This window comes from Lasiodiplodia theobromae, assembly GCF_012971845.1.
Source record: "Lasiodiplodia theobromae strain AM2As chromosome Unknown scaffold_28, whole genome shotgun sequence".
Lineage (NCBI taxonomy): Eukaryota > Fungi > Ascomycota > Dothideomycetes > Botryosphaeriales > Botryosphaeriaceae > Lasiodiplodia > Lasiodiplodia theobromae.
In genome coordinates this window covers 65,303-81,652 of record NW_023336486.1, presented here as the reverse complement: position 1 = coordinate 81,652, position 16,350 = coordinate 65,303, and the positions used below count along the sequence as shown (strand labels likewise).

At 55.5% G+C, this 16,350-nt stretch overlaps 3 protein-coding genes across 3 annotated transcripts; all 3 read left to right on the top strand.

Moving 5' to 3' along the window:
* Positions 1–1,353: 1,353 nt before the first annotated feature.
* Positions 1,354–2,321, top strand: LTHEOB_8651 (Tudor pwwp mbt; the record flags this gene model as incomplete). The annotated part of the gene is made up of 3 exons (XM_035518152.1): positions 1,354–1,407; positions 1,464–2,184; positions 2,236–2,321. 3 exons carry the CDS (start codon positions 1,354–1,356, stop codon positions 2,319–2,321), a joined length of 861 nt encoding a protein of 286 aa, XP_035369956.1.
* A 4,327-nt stretch (positions 2,322–6,648) lies between these two features.
* On the top strand, positions 6,649–12,030 carry LTHEOB_8650 (ABC drug exporter protein; the record flags this gene model as incomplete). Its single annotated transcript, XM_035518151.1, has 6 exons — positions 6,649–9,328; positions 9,592–10,084; positions 10,140–11,073; positions 11,148–11,360; positions 11,756–11,810; positions 11,867–12,030. The coding sequence occupies 6 exons, from the start codon at positions 6,649–6,651 to the stop codon at positions 12,028–12,030; spliced, it is 4,539 nt and encodes a 1,512-aa protein (XP_035369955.1).
* A 1,337-nt stretch (positions 12,031–13,367) lies between these two features.
* Positions 13,368–15,545, top strand: LTHEOB_8649 (Phosphoenolpyruvate carboxykinase; the record flags this gene model as incomplete). Its single annotated transcript, XM_035518149.1, has 4 exons — positions 13,368–13,567; positions 13,625–13,700; positions 13,762–13,962; positions 14,205–15,545. 4 exons carry the CDS (start codon positions 13,368–13,370, stop codon positions 15,543–15,545), a joined length of 1,818 nt encoding a protein of 605 aa, XP_035369954.1.
* Between the last annotated feature and the right edge of the window lie 805 nt (positions 15,546–16,350).

Genomic DNA, 16,350 nt, shown 5'->3' with positions numbered 1-16,350 from the left:
CGAAGATGAAACCGCGAAGCGGAGGCGGCAAAATCGGGCGGGGTGATCGGTGGCGTTGTATTCAATGATTTGCGGGCAGAAGCGTTCCAGAAGCTACGCGACGACAACAGGACACGGTATTCCCGCGAATAATGTCAGAAGCCGGCAGCAAGGTGGCTGGACGGTAGAAATGTGCGCTGCCTTGGTCTTGGACGGACGTTAGTGAGAAAGCTCAGGCTGCAACGAGGCGGCGCGGCAGAGAAGGGCGGCGTAAGAGCGTCGCCTTGTCGAGTATAGTCGACGCTGATATGCTCGAGCCTCATGCGCAGGAGGCAGCAGCGGAATAGAAATCATCATGGTGAAGGTCGGGGCGAGGCGAGGCTTGCTGGGGCGGGCTCACCTCCGGCTTCCCTGGGACCCTGCAGACCACGCACGCGTCGGTCACGGCAGGATAGCGACAACGTTCTCTCGACCCGTCTCAGTGGCGAGTTCCGGACAGCTTGCGGATGTTGCGGATGAGGACGAGGTGAAGGTGGCCGGAGGGGATGGGTCAGAAGCGCATGTCAGATCAGATTGTTCTGGGCCATAAGAGGAGTAGCGCGCCGGGGGGCTTTGCTCGCGCGGCGGGGGCTCGGGGGCGATTGGCCGGTTCGGATTGGTGGATAAGAAGGCTGATCGGGGCAGAGGTCAAGGAACAAGTGCGGGAAGGTGATGGAAGGCGAAGGCGCTCGGCGGCGGCGTTTGGTTTGTCAGCAGTAAAGCAGCGTGCAGGGTCTAAGCGTGCTAAGGCTGAACGACGACACCGCTGTGACCGCGCTGCTTTAACAGGTTTACGCCGTCAGCCTGCGGCCGAAAACGCTCTGCTGCAGCCCATGATGCGCCTGCGAAGTCGCGCGACGCCCATCAGCGTCTGACATCACCACGCCGTCTTCGCAGCCGCTTGGGGACCGTGAGTCAGCGGCACTGCCGTCGCACGCTCCAGGCCCCTTGGTATGTCATGCCCGCACGCTACTGTGTAGTACGGGGCAGGCCGACGCCCCGTATCCAGATTATCCAGCCGGTGCCTAAGGCCAGAGACACGCTCTATATCCGTCCGCTTCGCCGCGCCCGCATCTCCGGCGCACGTGACGTTCCGAGGTAAGCCCGCCAGGTGGCGCGCTTGCACTTTCGGCAGGCTTATCGATCGGATCCGCGTCGCGCTCTGTTCCTGACCTGACCGCGCACCGCCAACGCGATCCACCTCCGTCGTCATTGCGCCGTCGCTCCCACCCCCGCCGCAGCCAAGCCTCACATCGTCCTGCAGCCTCTCCGCAAGCGGTAACGTGTGTCTGTGACAAGCTCTACGCCTCGCTTGTTACAGATCTACTAAACACCATGAGTAGCGCCATCCAGGAGCTTGAGGAGTCGCTCAAAGACTTCACCCGACAGGTGAGGCCCCCTAGCCGCTGCTACACACCACGAAGTGCCCACTGACGTCTCCGCAGCTCGAGGACGCAAATGCAAACCTCGAGGTCGAGCCTGACAACGCGGGCTTTCTCGAGCTCAAGGCCGAGCTAGAGGCCGGCATCGCCGCATTCGAAAGCTTGCTCGAGGAAGAACGCGCGCGTGCTCCTGCCCCGAAACCCCCTTCGCCGCCCGCGGTCAAGGAGAAATGGTCCAGGGAGAACCATCCCGCTTTCAAGAAATCCGCGCCGCCCCCGGCCGATGACGAGCCTGCCGCACCTGTCGCCTACAAAGTCAACGACGTCGTTCTTGCGAAGTGGAAGTCTGGTGACAAGTCTTTCTACCCCGCCAAAATCCTGAGCATTACGGGCTCTTCGACCTCTCCGACTTATCACATCAAGTTCACCCAGTACAACGACACAGAGACTCTTGCTGCTCACGAAATCAAGCCGATTTCGAACGACTCGAAGAAGCGCAAGGCTGATGGCTCTCCAGTCACACCGACCACGCCCACCGCTCCCGCTACCTCTGGAGTCATATCTGCTGCTGCGGACATCAACCCCGCTCTTGCTAGCCAAGCGAAGAAGGAGCCCAGCAAAGTCAGCGATGGTCCCCCGAAGCCGGCCAAGATTCCTCGCAAAGTGAAGGCGAACAAGGAGCTAGAGACGAACAAGAACAAGTGGCAGCAGTTTTCAGCGTCGGGCAAGGGAATGAAGAAGAAGGACAGCATGTTCCGCACTGGTTCTAGCGTTACTGCTCGAGGTTAGTGTCAACTCTGCACAAGACGTATCAGTTGCTAACTTTTTGCAACAGTTGGATTCACTGGCTCCGGTCAAGAGATGCGCAAGGACCCTACGCGTAGTCGCCATATCTACCAGACGCAAGAGGATGAGGACTAAACGGACATGGTTTTGGAGCATATGGAGTTGGTTTGGCGAATGGAGTTTGGATGGACGGCGCTGGGCACAAGCACCCCACACGAGTATCCCACGTCATTGCTACGCTAGGACAGATGCTAATCTGTGGCTGCAAGGCCTAGTATCCTTGGCCCCAACTAGGTATACAATGGTGAAATCACACCAACGCAAGGACTTGACTAGTCACGAACAACAGACATGTTCGGCTGCGGTCTACGAATATACAGAATCAGAAGAAAACACTTAAGTTCAGATTCGTCGTGGCTCATCCCAGGGAATCATTATTCTGACGGGCATCAACTATCAATTAGGTGCCCTTCACGCGCTATCGCTTCCCAGATCCATGAAAACCCCGTTTGATGCCTTGCTTTTCTTACAGCCTCGGCTCGCAAACTCTGCTTAACTGGAAGCAGATGTTCTAAGTATGCCAAAAATCTGCGTGTAGAATTCGTTTGCGTATCCGTGTCCGCCTTACTGATGCCGAGGAAGAAACAAAATTGAAAGGGAAACAGAGTATGCACACTCGGTTCCTGAAAGGTCTCAGATTGCAATACATTCCTCCAATTTTGGTCTATACGGCTAGGATCTGACTGACCCATCCATCTGGGATGTCTCAACTCTAATGTTACCCGAGGCCACCACTTGGGTTTCATCCACCAGTGTCGGCTAGAAGAGAAAGATTATGCACTGTCCTAGCTTTCGTCAAGCTCGCATAAACTTCGGTAAGCTTTGCCAGTCAAAATCTTGCCCGTGGGCAAATCGAAAAGAAAGATGGTTTGCACGGATCAAAAGTCTTCCACCAGTGGCGCACGGGCCACGTCTACTATTTTCTAGCGGAAAGCTCCACAGAGAGAAAATTTCTCAACGCCGAGGAAAGCCTGGACCTCTTAATAATATTATTTGCCCACCAAGAGCCCGGCCGAGACTCTCGACTACGCTCCTTGGAGGCAGCAAACTGCCTATATGAACACAACAAGCACAGTCACTTTCAAGTTCCACCAAGGAACCCAGTCAACATTAACCTGCGGCGGTGGTGTAGTTGGTTATCACGTCAGTCTAACAGTTCCCTCAAAGGAGCAGTTCACTGAAGGTCCTGAGTTCAAGTCTCGGCCGCCGTATCATTGAGTTGACTCTTCTTTTTGCCTTTGTGGAGGGCCCATTGTCCTTTTTTGCCAGCCAAGGCACTTCTTTTTGCACAGCAACTCAGGGGCGGTATTATCTCGGAAGTTGGTGGTATACCTCAATGAGTTCTCTGGAATGAGAGTATAGCAATGTGTCACGAAAAGGTTCACATTCTTTGTTCGTAAGAGCCTTAGACATGAGCTTTTCTGCAAGACTTGCGTGGGAAGTTAAGCATATATTTACGCACAAAGCGAGGTTTGAGTTGTAGAACAATGTTTAAACGTTGACTTCAGCTACTTCATTGAAGACGATAGGCAGAGAAAAGTATGACGTTTCCGTCCTGCTGTGTTTCTTACAAAAAGAAAATCCCTTTTAAATGTAGTAGGAATAGATTCACTCTTCATTCTTAGCCATCAAAGCCTCTCATAAATTCGTGATCATTTATTTCGACAATTACTCTTTCAGCCTTTAATTTCCATCTACCATAGTACAAAAAGAAGCCAGGGACTCCGCGGAATCCACGGAATCCGATGGCAAAGTCTCGGCGCAAGCCCAAACGAGATGTTAAAGCTGCTGTGGTCGAATGCACAATATTCTTCAACAATTTCCCTCCGTCTATTTGCAAGACAGTACAGCGCAATCCAGAGAATACCAGGTTTGGCCAATGTTGTACGGCCAATTCTGTGCTCTCCATTGAAGATTATGCTTGCTGACGCTGGCGCTCAGACATCATCTGTACGTGTTCCCAGAGTCACTCTCACTTTTGCACCAAATGATTAACACTGAATAGGCGGCGGTTGCTGCGCTGAGCGTTGAGGTGCTTGTCCATCCGTTCGACACCTTGATCACTCGTATACAGTCACCGGAGTACACGAGCATATACAAGCACCCTAATGGCGCCCTCCGTCATTCTCTATTTCGTGGCTTGTATCAAGGATTTGGCCCTACGATAATCACGGGAGTACCTTCATCGGTTGCTTTCTTTGCCATCTACGAGAGTGCCAAATCCAGCTTCCAAGCCAGAAGCAGAGACGGATATCTTGGAAAGATACCAGAGCCCGTGGCTCACGCGATCAGCAGTGGAGTTGCTGATCTTGCTGCTTGCGCTATCCAAAACCCCTCAGAAGTATTGAAACAGAATGCTCAAATTGTTCAATCAACGCAAGGAGCCAACCGCCAGCCTCTCACCCTCACGTTGGCTAAGGAATTCATCAAACGCCCCGCAAAACTCTGGACGGGCTACACTATGATGGCTACAAGTCGCATTCCCGGAACCAGTCTGTCGTTCTCCCTCTACGAGTACCTCAAGGCTACTTGGCTCAAAAGGTCATCCATCAAGGCGGACGATATTGCGGGGCATGTCAAGATTAGCACTTTGAGCGCAGGATTGGCAGGCGCAGGTGTATCTTGGCTCTTGGTGCCGATTGATGTGGTAAAAACCAGGATGAGGCTTGCAGCTGGTAACCACATTGGCCAGACTTGGCCAGCAACCACGATTGGCCTCCAGCCTGCAACTCGGCCTACGAATAAGCAATCACCTGCATCATCTGGCAGCCCTGTGTTGGTAGCAAGGGACATTCTCCATAAAGACGGGGTACGCGGCCTGTTTAGAGGCGCTACCTTGACGTGTATCATAGCTGCTCTAGGGTGTGGTGTGTTTCTTGGGTCTTACGACGGTATGAAGCTGTATTATAAGAATAGTGCGGTTGTGGAGGGAGTTTGAAGGCCTGTTGCTCTGTCACTAAAGTAGACTTCAAGTTCCAGTTTTCCATCTGCGAAACAACACTGACACTGTGGATTTCATTACTATATCGAATGTGATTGTGATGGTCATTGGTGTAAAAACATCACCTGTTCCATTAGTAATTCCCGCCGGGACACCGCGCAAATCATAAATCGATGTTGGGATGTTGCAATATTTACTACAAGCAACGACACTCGACTTATTCAGGTAGGAAAAGCTCACACCTAAATACGAATTCCATACCTTTCTCCCGATGATTGCTTTAACTACAAATCACACGAGCTTACTCAAGTCGTACGATACACAAAATCAAAACCACGCTAGCTTTCGGGTGCTATACCCCTCTGTGTCTCCTGCAGCATTAGGTTGACGAGCTGATATGCAAGGGGCCGGAATGTGAACGAACCCGGGAATTGGGACGCACGAACAACGGAATGGGCTCCATCAGCCTCGGACCCACACGGAGGAAGGGTCTTCTCTGGACGGCGGGTCGGGGCGAGCAAGTCCGTGTCTCAAACCGAAATAGGAAAAATACACCGATCTGCAGCCACAATTGCCAAGGGAGTGATCCTGACGTCGATCGCGTCTATTTGAACGTTGCGACACGCGGACTGAACGCGAGCTTGTTGGTCTGTGGGCCTAGCAGCTGGGCGCCATCATCGACTTTTCTGACAATCTGGGGGACGACTCGTGGCATTTTTCGCAAATGATGCGATCGGATCGGAGGTCGGGTTTGGCGGCTCAAAAAGCTCCGACCAGCAGACACGATGGTTGTCGTTGTGGTGACGCAATACAAGCCTTTGTCCTGCATCCTTCACGCAGGCCAGCCTGCAGAAAGCTGCTTGCAGCCCACGGCCCCCTGCACAACAGCTAAACTCAGGTCTCTCGCCTCTTTTGCTCGGGGCTCGGCTTTCTCAAAAGTCCGTGAATAATGACATCTTTGTTGGCGCACTGGCCGCCGTGGTGGGCGATGGCTTGCTTTTGTACATTACTTATCGAGATCGCCGCTGGTGCCAGCCTTCTTTTGTTTCTGTTACAAAAGTCCGGGAGCTGCTCGGCCTTTGTTTGTTTCTTATCGCCATGTCGTCCTAATTTTGCATCTGTTGTCCTCCTGTCTCACCCTTGCCTCTTTAGATTTCTCCAATCATGGACAGTGATCATTCAGAGAAGCCCACGCCAGACGTCGAGGGAGAGATCCCGGGCGGCTGGCTTGAGACGCCTGCCACCACCAGCGAATTGAACGAGTTTCCTGGGACTTCCCGGCAGACCTCATCTTTCGTTGTTGGGCGCACTGAAGCAGAGCAACGGCACCCCTTGCATGTCGCAACATTTACTAACATTCATGGACGGACATCATCTTCCGGAGAGGACACCGCTGTTCCCAGCCCAAAAGACGAAGAAAGCGTATACACCCCGATCAGTGGCCACGGAGACACCGATAACATGCGCGAATCAATTGAAGCCTATCACAGCGACAAGAAGGACGATGACGACGACATCGAAGGCGGCTTCATGCCCATCAAGACGGGCGCGGAGCAGCAATACAAGCACGACGACCAACAAAAACAAAGCGAGCGGCGGCCCAGCTTAAAGAAGACGGCCTCAGGCCGCACCATCACCGAAGACGACCTCTTCCGCGTGCTCTCGCGCCGCCGCACCGGCCAGTCTTCCACCTCAGCAACCACCGACCAGGACGCGGAACACGCGGCAGAGCAAGAGGAGATCGACCGGCTGCTGTCACGCATGTTCGGGCAGTCGCGCCAGGAGAACTCGGAGGAAGAGCGCACGCGGCACGCGGGCATGATCTTCAAGGACCTGACGGTCAAGGGCATGGGCGTCGGCGCGGCGCTGCAGCCGACGACGGGCGACATCTTGCTCAACCCGCTGCGCTTCGTCAAGAGCCTGTTCAGTACAAAGGGCGGCCCGCGAAAAGCCGCCGGCATGTCGAAGCCGCCGGTCCGCACGCTCATCGACAACTTTTCTGGATGTATCAAGCCGGGCGAGATGCTGCTCGTGCTGGGGCGGCCCGGCGCGGGCTGCTCGACCTTCCTGAAGGTGATGGGCAACCAGCGGTTCGGCTACGAGAGCGTCGAGGGCGACGTGTCGTACGGCGGCACGCCGGCGGACGTCATGGCCAAGAAGTTCCGCAGCGAGGTCTTGTACAACCCCGAGGAGGACCTGCACTACGCGACGCTCAGCGTGAAGAACACGCTGACTTTCGCGCTGAAGACGAGGACGCCTGGCAAGGATTCGCGGAAGGAGGGCGAGTCGAGGCAGGACTATATTCGGGAGTTTCTGCGCGTTGTCAGCAAGCTGTTCTGGATTGAGCATACGATGCCGGTTAAGGTGGGTAATGAGTTTGTGCGTGGTGTCTCTGGGGGTGAGAAGAAGCGGGTTAGTATTGCTGAGGCGATGATTACGAAGGCGTCGGTGCAGGCGTGGGATAACAGTACGAAAGGCTTGGATGCTTCGACGGCGCTGGAGTACGTCCAGAGCCTGCGCTCTCTCACCAACATGGCCCGCGTCTCCACCTCTGTCGCACTCTACCAAGCTGGAGAGAGCTTGTACAGTCTCTTCGACAAAGTTTTGCTGATCGACGAGGGCAAGTGCTGCTATTTCGGTCCCGCGGACGAGGCTCCTGCGTACTTCAAGGAGCTTGGGTTCGTGCAGCCTCCTCGCTGGACGAGCGCAGACTTCCTCACCTCCGTGACTGACACTCATGAACGTAACGTCAAGGAAGGATGGGAAGACCGTATCCCCCGATCTGCCGAGCAGTTTGCCGAAGAGTTCTTCAAAAGCGAGAGGCACAGGAAGAACCTCAAGGAGATCGAGGAGTTCAAGGAAGAGACACGGATACAGGAAGAGAAACGCCGCGCTGCCGCCAGCAAAGCCACCAAGAAGAAGAACTACACCATCTCCTTCCCCATGCAGGTCATGGCCTGCACGAAACGGCAGTTCTTCGTCATGATCGGCGACAAGCAGTCACTTGCCGGCAAATGGGGCGGCATTCTGTTCCAAGCCTTGATCGTCGGAAGCCTGTTCTACGACCAGCCGAAGACTGCTGCTGGAGTGTTTACCCGCGGTGGTGTCATGTTCTTCATGCTCCTCTTCAACGCCCTGCTCGCCCTGGCCGAACTGACGGCCGCATTCAGCTCGCGACCCATCCTGCTCAAGCACAAAAGCTTCTCGTTCTACCGGCCCTCGGCTTATGCTCTCGCGCAGACGGTCGTCGACGTGCCGCTGGTTTTCATCCAAGTCGCCCTTTTCGATATCGTCGTCTACTGGATGTCGAACCTCCAACGCACCCCATCGCAATTCTTCATCTCCCTCCTATTTCTCTTCATTTTAACGATGTGCATGTACAGTTTATTCAGAGCAATTGGCGCTCTCGTTGGCAGTCTCGACGTCGCGACGCGCATCACGGGGGTGGCGATCCAGATCCTAGTCGTCTACACCGGCTACCTCATCCCACCGCGCAAAATGCACCCCTGGTTCAGCTGGCTGCGCTGGGTCAACCCGGTACAATACGGCTTCGAAAGCCTCATGGCAAACGAGTTCTACAACCTCGAGATCGAATGCACCGCCCCGTACCTCGTGCCGCAGGGCCCCGGCGTTGAGCCGCAGTACCAGACGTGCGCGCTGCAAGGAAGCCAGCCGGGCCGCACGACCGTCAGCGGCGCAGACTACATCGCCGTCGCGTACGACTACTCGCGCAGCCACCTGTGGCGCAACTTTGGCATCATCTGCGCGTTCTTCGTCTTCTTCGTCGGGCTGACGGCGCTGGGCATGGAGCTGCAGAAGCCGAATAAGGGCGGGGGCAGCGTGACCATCTACAAGCGCGGTCAGGCTCCTGCTTCTGTGGAGAGGGAGATGGAGAGGGCGAGCAGCGAGGAGGGGGATGAGGAGAAGGGGAGGAGGCAGGATGGTGGTGCGGCTGGCTACGAGGAGAGCGGTTCGGGAAAGAGCGAGGATGACACCAAGGGTGTGGCGAAGAACGACACTATCTTTACGTGGCAGGATGTCAACTATACGATTCCGTATGAGGGCGGCGAGAGGAAGCTGCTGCAGAATGTGCAGGGTTATGTCAAGCCAGGAAAGCTGACGGCGTTAATGGGTGCTTCCGGTAAGTGGTCCAAAGAGTGTGCAGTGCGTTACAAAGGCTTTGCCCTTTCCAATCATCTCGTATGAGGTTTTACCCTACATACAGAGGATATTTGAAGCTATCGTCCGGACGAGAATGTCGAATTAAAAATTCTTCATACGCGTCTGGACGTTAGCTTCAACTACCCATGACATGAGCGAAAAAAAAAAAACGGAAAGGGCAAACTTTCGTAACATGCTGTGAGCACAGCTGTCTGAATTCTGCCGGTTGCTAACAGATGTCAGGGGCTGGTAAAACGACACTTTTGAACACGCTGGCGCAGCGCATTCGATTTGGTGTCGTGACCGGCGATTTTCTTGTTGACGGCAGGCCACTTCCGCTATCCTTCCAGCGTAGCACAGGATTCGCTGAGCAACAGGACGTTCACGAGTCTACTTCTACCGTGAGAGAAGCTCTCCGCTTCTCTGCCAAGTTGCGCCAGCCTCGAGAAGTCCCGCTCCAGGAAAAGTACGATTACGTCGAAAAGATTATTGACCTCCTGGAGATGCGTGAGATTGCTGGGGCGACAATTGGAAAACCGGGAGCCGGACTTAACCAGGAACAGCGGAAGCGTCTGACTATTGGCGTAGAGCTGGCGAGCAAGCCCGAGCTTCTCATGTTCCTTGACGAACCAACGTCCGGTCTGGATAGTGGTGCTGCGTTCAACATTGTCCGCTTCCTTCGCAAATTAGCAGATGCAGGCCAGGCGATTCTCTGCACAATCCACCAACCATCCAGGTAAGTCGAAAAATCCTTGCCAGCCCGAATGAGCGATTGCTGATCAGCCATGAAGTGTGCTTTTTGAGAACTTTGACCAGCTTCTGTTGCTCAAGAATGGCGGCCGTACTGTCTACTTCGGTGAGCTTGGCCACGACAGCAGGAATCTCATCGACTATCTGGAACGCAATGGAGCCAAGAAGTGCCCACCGAAGATGAACCCTGCGGAGTACATGCTGGAAGCCATCGGTGCCGGTAATCCCGACTACAAGGGTCAGGATTGGGGAGACGTTTGGGAGAGATCCACCGAAAACAAGCAGCTCACCAAAGAGGTCCGCCAAATCATCTCGGATCGACAAAAAGCAGGCAACAAGGAGAAGATCCGCGACGACCGGGAGTACGCCATGCCGCTGTCAACGCAAGTGTTGACAGTGCTCAAGCGGTCTTTCGTGGCCATGTACCGGTCGCCGCAGTACGTGATGGGCATGATGATGCTGCACATCTTCACTGGCCTGTTCAACGGCTTTACCTTCTGGGACCTGGGCAACAGCCAGATTGACATGCAGTCGCGTCTCTTCTCGACGTTCATGACACTGACCATCTCGCCTCCGCTCATCCAGCAGCTTCAGCCCCGCTTCCTGGAGGCGCGGTCCATCTTCGAGTCGCGTGAGTCCAACTCGAAGATCTACTCGTGGTTCGCTTTCGCAACGAGCGCCATACTGTCAGAGATACCATACCGCCTTGTTGCAGGGACCATCTATTGGGCATGTTGGTACTTCCCTCCAAATTTTCCCAGGGATACGTACACGTCAGTGAGCATCTGGGCGCTGGTGATGGTGTTCGAGCTGTACTACCTCGGGTTTGGTCAGGCGATTGCGTCCTTTTCACCGAACGAGCTGCTGGCATCCTTGTTGGTGCCCGTGTTCTTCCTGTTCGTGGTGAGCTTCTGCGGAGTGGTGGTGCCTTACGCGACGCTGCCGTACTTCTGGCAATCCTGGATGTACCATTTGGTAAGTTTCCGCGGTTGACGACGACGGTGCAGGGTTGTCGCGGGATTTTCTGACATGTTGTGTGATTGTTGCAGACACCGTTCCGCTATCTCCTGGAGGGGTTCCTAGGGCTACTCACGCATGGCCTGCGGGTCCAATGCGATAGCAACGAGATAGCTCGGTTCAACGCTCCACCGGGCCAGACGTGCGAAAGCTACGCAGGTCCGTTCGCCCAGACTTCGGGCTACGTGCAAACCAATGCCGACGGGAGCTGCGGCTACTGCCAGTACGCCACAGGAGACGAATTTGTGAGTGCCTTATCTCTTTTTCCGGAATACTTTATCCCCCTGCCTTTTCCGCGACATTTGCTTGGCATGGGCCTTTCAGCGGTAAAGCGCGCGCGTGAAATCGGGACGTATCCTAGGCTTGTGATGGCAGGTATCGGAACGGGCCGGGTGCGGAATGGGAGATGCACCGAAAGGGCCGGCTGTGCTGCCTAGGCCAGCCTCTTGGAAGGCGGCTCAGCCACCGCCCCAAGCACGCGAGTTGACCAGGGAGCACCCCCATCTTTCCCCAACCCCAGTGCTTGCATGTGCCTTTCCGCTCCCGCTTCCGTCTTGGAATCCTGGGCTGCGGCATTTCTCCGCATTTGCGTTTCAGATTGTGGGTTTACTTTTTTTTCTCAGCTGACTGAACGGAACAGGCGTCGAGCTTCAACGTCTTCAATCGATATGTCTGGCGCGACTTTGGCATCATGTGTAAGTTTGGTTCAACGCTCGTAACGGTGCGTAGTGGCCGTGCTGATGGCTCTCAGGGGCGTACGTTATTTTCAACTTTGTGGTCGTCTATGCTTGCTCCTGGCTATACCTGTCGGGCGGACGGAGAATCAAACAGGGACTCAGCCCGACGCAGCGCAGACAGCGAAAGGAGAATCAGAAAAAGCTGCAGGACATGAGCAATGACGGCGGGCAGGTCTGAGGGTTGGTGGTCTTCTGTAGCGTTGTTGCCCTTTACGTTGGTCTGGCCCCCGGTTTGCTTTTTCTTCAATATCACTTGAATAATAGATTGGTTGACCTTGCTCGATCGGGACGAGGCGTGTGTCAGAGGGTATGGGTTGGCATGTGCTCCCTGGCGTTTCCGACGCTGTGTGGAGAATGCGCTAGCGAGGATGGGGCAATCTTACGTCAGAGGTTGTGAGCTTTCCCGCGCCAAACGCCATGCGCGGCCAGCCTGGGGTTTCAGCGCCCAGGGCACGCGTGGTACTGACTCTTCTGTTGCGGCCTGACAAGGGAGTCTCACCTCGTCGCGCGCACGACGAGGTGCAGGCAGCGTTCGCCCACGGGACCGATCAGAAACAACGGATCGTGGAAACGCCCGGGGACTGGGCCGGGCACGGCTAGACGCGGCGGGAATTTATTCTGGGCCTGGTGCTGGGCTTGTCATCGGCGCGTGGCCCATGGGGTCGACGATCTCGTGCAAGGCGAGAGCGCGAGCCAAGTGGTCCAGAGACAAGCATCGGGCTAGCAGACACGAGGGGGCCTGGTAGAGGCGGCATCATTTGGGCAGCCCGAGGCCAGAATTTGCTGGGGTCGGTGCGCCGCGTTTGCGCCCCGGTCCCCCTCGGCCCCAGCGGCGGCAAATGATAGGCGGCAGGGCGCAAGTCGCGCGGACGGAGGGATTCGGGAGATCGAGGAGCGGACGGGCGTGGTGAGGCATTATCACTGGGGCGATTACGGGATTCTGGTGAAATTGAGCAGCGGTGTTGGCGTCACAGGTTTTCGGTGGCCAGTCGCAGGCCTGCGGAGTCAGCAAAGAACGCGGGGCTGCGGGCTGCGGGTTGCTGGGGCGCGCCGAATCGTGGAGGGGCAGCCTAGACTGCCCCTCGATCGCCGTCCGCTTCTTTCGTCATCCACGCCCGCCTCCCGCCTCCCGCGTTCGCTGGAAACGTCGCTCCAAGCAAAAATCAGGTCACACGCTGCCCGCACCGACGCAATCGTTGGCGTGTGTTTAAACCTCTCCTCGGTTAAAGGCTCGTCCGCTCCATGTTTGGGCGCCTTTGTCCTCTACGTACCTGTTATCGATCCTTTGCGCCGGCTCATTTTCGTCCGCCTGAGGCCCACGCCGTCGCCAGCCCGACTTGTTTTCGTCAAACGCCCAATCCCCACGACACGGAGAGCTCCCTTCGGGTCACGGCTCTCTTTTTCGGTAGTAACTGCGCCTCCCAGACCACCCTGCGCGGCCAATCAGCATTGCGGCTAACGAGCGTACGCGGAAAGCCAGACAGGATCGTGAATACGCAAGAAGCACGCGCAGACATGGCTGGAACTACTAAAGGCGCCGGCATCCCCATCGATGTGCCAGTTCGATCCTCATCACCCGGCCCTCTCTACACCGGAGACTTTGCTCGCCAGCAGATTCAGAAGCAGCAAAAGAACAATTTCCATTCCAGCTCCCTCAAAATGGTTACCAACCCGCAAACCGTCAACAAGACGGCCCTCCACCCCGCCGGTCTCCAGTACGTATCCAGCCCGCCCTGCCGAGGCAATCATGAGTGCTGACACTTCCCGCCCAGGCCGTCCAAGGAGCACACCGAGATTGAGGAGGAGCTGCACGACAAGGCACACATTGACTACGACCGCGTCGCCATTGTAAGCTTCCCGTACTGTCTCCTCATGGCGTTGGCCCTTGATTTTTAACCGCAGTTCCCAGATTGCCAACCCCTCCGTTGCTGCTCTCTACGAAGATGCATTGGTCTACGAGACCGGCTCGGCTATCACCGCGTCTGGTGCTCTCTCCGCATACTCCGGTGCCAAGACCGGCCGTTCTCCCTCGGACAAGCGTATCGTCCAGGAGCCTTCATCAGAGAACGACGTCTGGTGGGGTCCTGTGAACAAGCCCATGAGCCCCGATGTAAGTTCATGCATGTGCTCCTTTCCGCCGCGGTGTCACTCCATGTGTTACCCCACAAACTGCACCGTGGCCGACGTCATGTTTTTGTGCGTCGTTGCCGAGCCTTCCCCCGCTTGTGATTTGCAGCTGCGCATCCTTCCCCGCATCCGGCTACGCACCGCTCGCTTTCATCCATGCTAGCCTCCCATTCTGGGCTGCAGCTCACGTGTCCACTCAACCACATGCTAACATCTTCGCTTTAGGTCTGGCGTATCAACAGAGAGCGTGCTGTCGACTACCTGAACACCAGGAATCGCATCTATGTCGTTGATGGTTTCGCCGGTTGGGACGAGCGCTACCGCATCAAGGTCCGCGTTGTCTGCGCTCGCGCCTACCATGCCCTCTTCATGCGCAACATGCTCATCCGCCCCTCGCGCGCTGAGCTCGAGCACTTCCACCCCGACTACACCATCTACAACGCCGGTGCTTTCCCTGCTAACAGGTACACCTCCGGTATGACCTCTGCTACCTCCGTCTCTATCAACTTCGCCGATAAGGAGATGGTCATCCTCGGTACCGAGTACGCCGGTGAGATGAAGAAGGGTATCTTCACTGTGCTCTTCTACGAGATGCCCGTCAAGCACAACGTCCTTACCCTGCACTCTTCGGCAAACCAGGGCCAGAAGGGTGATGTCACCGTTTTCTTCGGTCTGTCGGGTACCGGCAAGACCACCCTGTCGGCGGATCCCAAGCGTGCGCTGATCGGTGATGACGAGCACTGCTGGAGTGACAAGGGTGTCTTCAACATTGAGGGTGGCTGCTACGCCAAGTGCATTGGCCTCTCGGCCGAGAAGGAGCCTGATATCTTCAACGCCATCCGTTTCGGCTCCATCCTTGAGAACGTCGTCTTCGACCCTGAGACCCGCGAGGTTGACTACGATGACTCGACCCTCACGGAGAACACCCGCTGCGCTTACCCCATCGAGTACATCGAGAACACCCTGATTCCCTGCATCTCCGACAACCACCCCTCGAACATCATCCTCCTTACTTGCGATGCTCGTGGTGTCCTTCCCCCGATCTCCAAGCTCAACACCGAGCAGACCATGTACCACTTCATCTCCGGTTACACCTCGAAGATGGCTGGTACTGAGCAGGGTGTCACCGAGCCCCAGGCCACCTTCTCGTCTTGCTTCGCTCAGCCCTTCCTGGCCCTGCACCCCATGCGCTACGCCAAGATGCTGGCGGACAAGATCGCCCACCACAACGCCAACGCTTGGCTGCTCAACACCGGCTGGGTCGGTGCCGGTGCCACCACTGGCGGCAAGCGTTGCCCGCTCAAGTACACCCGCGCCATCCTGGACGCCATCCACAGCGGCGAGCTCGCCAAGGCCGACTTCGAGGTGTACGACACCTTCAACCTGTCGGTCCCCAAGAGCTGCCCCGGTGTTCCCGACGAGCTGCTTAACCCGGCCAAGAGCTGGACGGGTACCGCGGACTTCAAGGGTGAGGTCACCAAGCTCGGCCAGCTGTTCGTCGAGAACTTCAAGAAGTACCAGGATGAGGCCACTGCTGAGGTCCTGAAGGCTGGTCCCGCTGTGTAAATGCACGAAAAAAATGTCCTGGGGCGGGCTTGTAAATGATGGCCCTTGGATGAGTTCATTTTCTATTCTTTTTCTGTTTCGGTTTGGCGACTTTTATGCATCATTTCCTTTTAAAGCACTTAAATTGGGCTCTTCTTTTGATTCGGGGAAGAAGAGGCTGAGCAGATGATGAAGAAGGACCCGGGGATACTTGGATGGTGGTAGAGAGGAAAACGTGCAGAACGGCACCTCTCCTAATTGGCAATACCAATAGCGATGAGCTGGCTAGCAGTCTCGGATTCGAAGAGCGCTAGCGAAAATGAAAGTAAAACAATACCCTGAAGATTATGGAGCCTTTGCATGTGAATGTGATGTCATTAGGAATGAAGTGGTGGTGTGCGATCACGATGAGCAGGTTAGGTGATTAGGATGTATGAAGAACAAAGGTGGCTGTTTCGGGGTGAGGCGGTGCAGCTGACTGCTGGAAGGAATGCAACAAAGGTAATGATTTGCGTGTTCCAGGATGTCTTGATTTACCATACAATTCGAGAAGAGAGAAAAGTCTGGTCGTTGAGAATGGCATTTGGAATCGTAAAGTGATGGATTTCTTCATCATCATTCATGTCAAGTTGGGCTCCAATTAGCACTGGTGATGAGATTGTTGTACCTGCGTGAACTACCATCTTGAGAGTATAATTCTCGAAGACACATTCAGACTGTGAAACGGAAGCTTGTGATTTCGCGGAGCCTAGATAAATGTCAAGAGCACACGTGCTCATTAGCTGAAAGAATTATGGGTGACATGTGGCTGGAGCGACGTGATCAG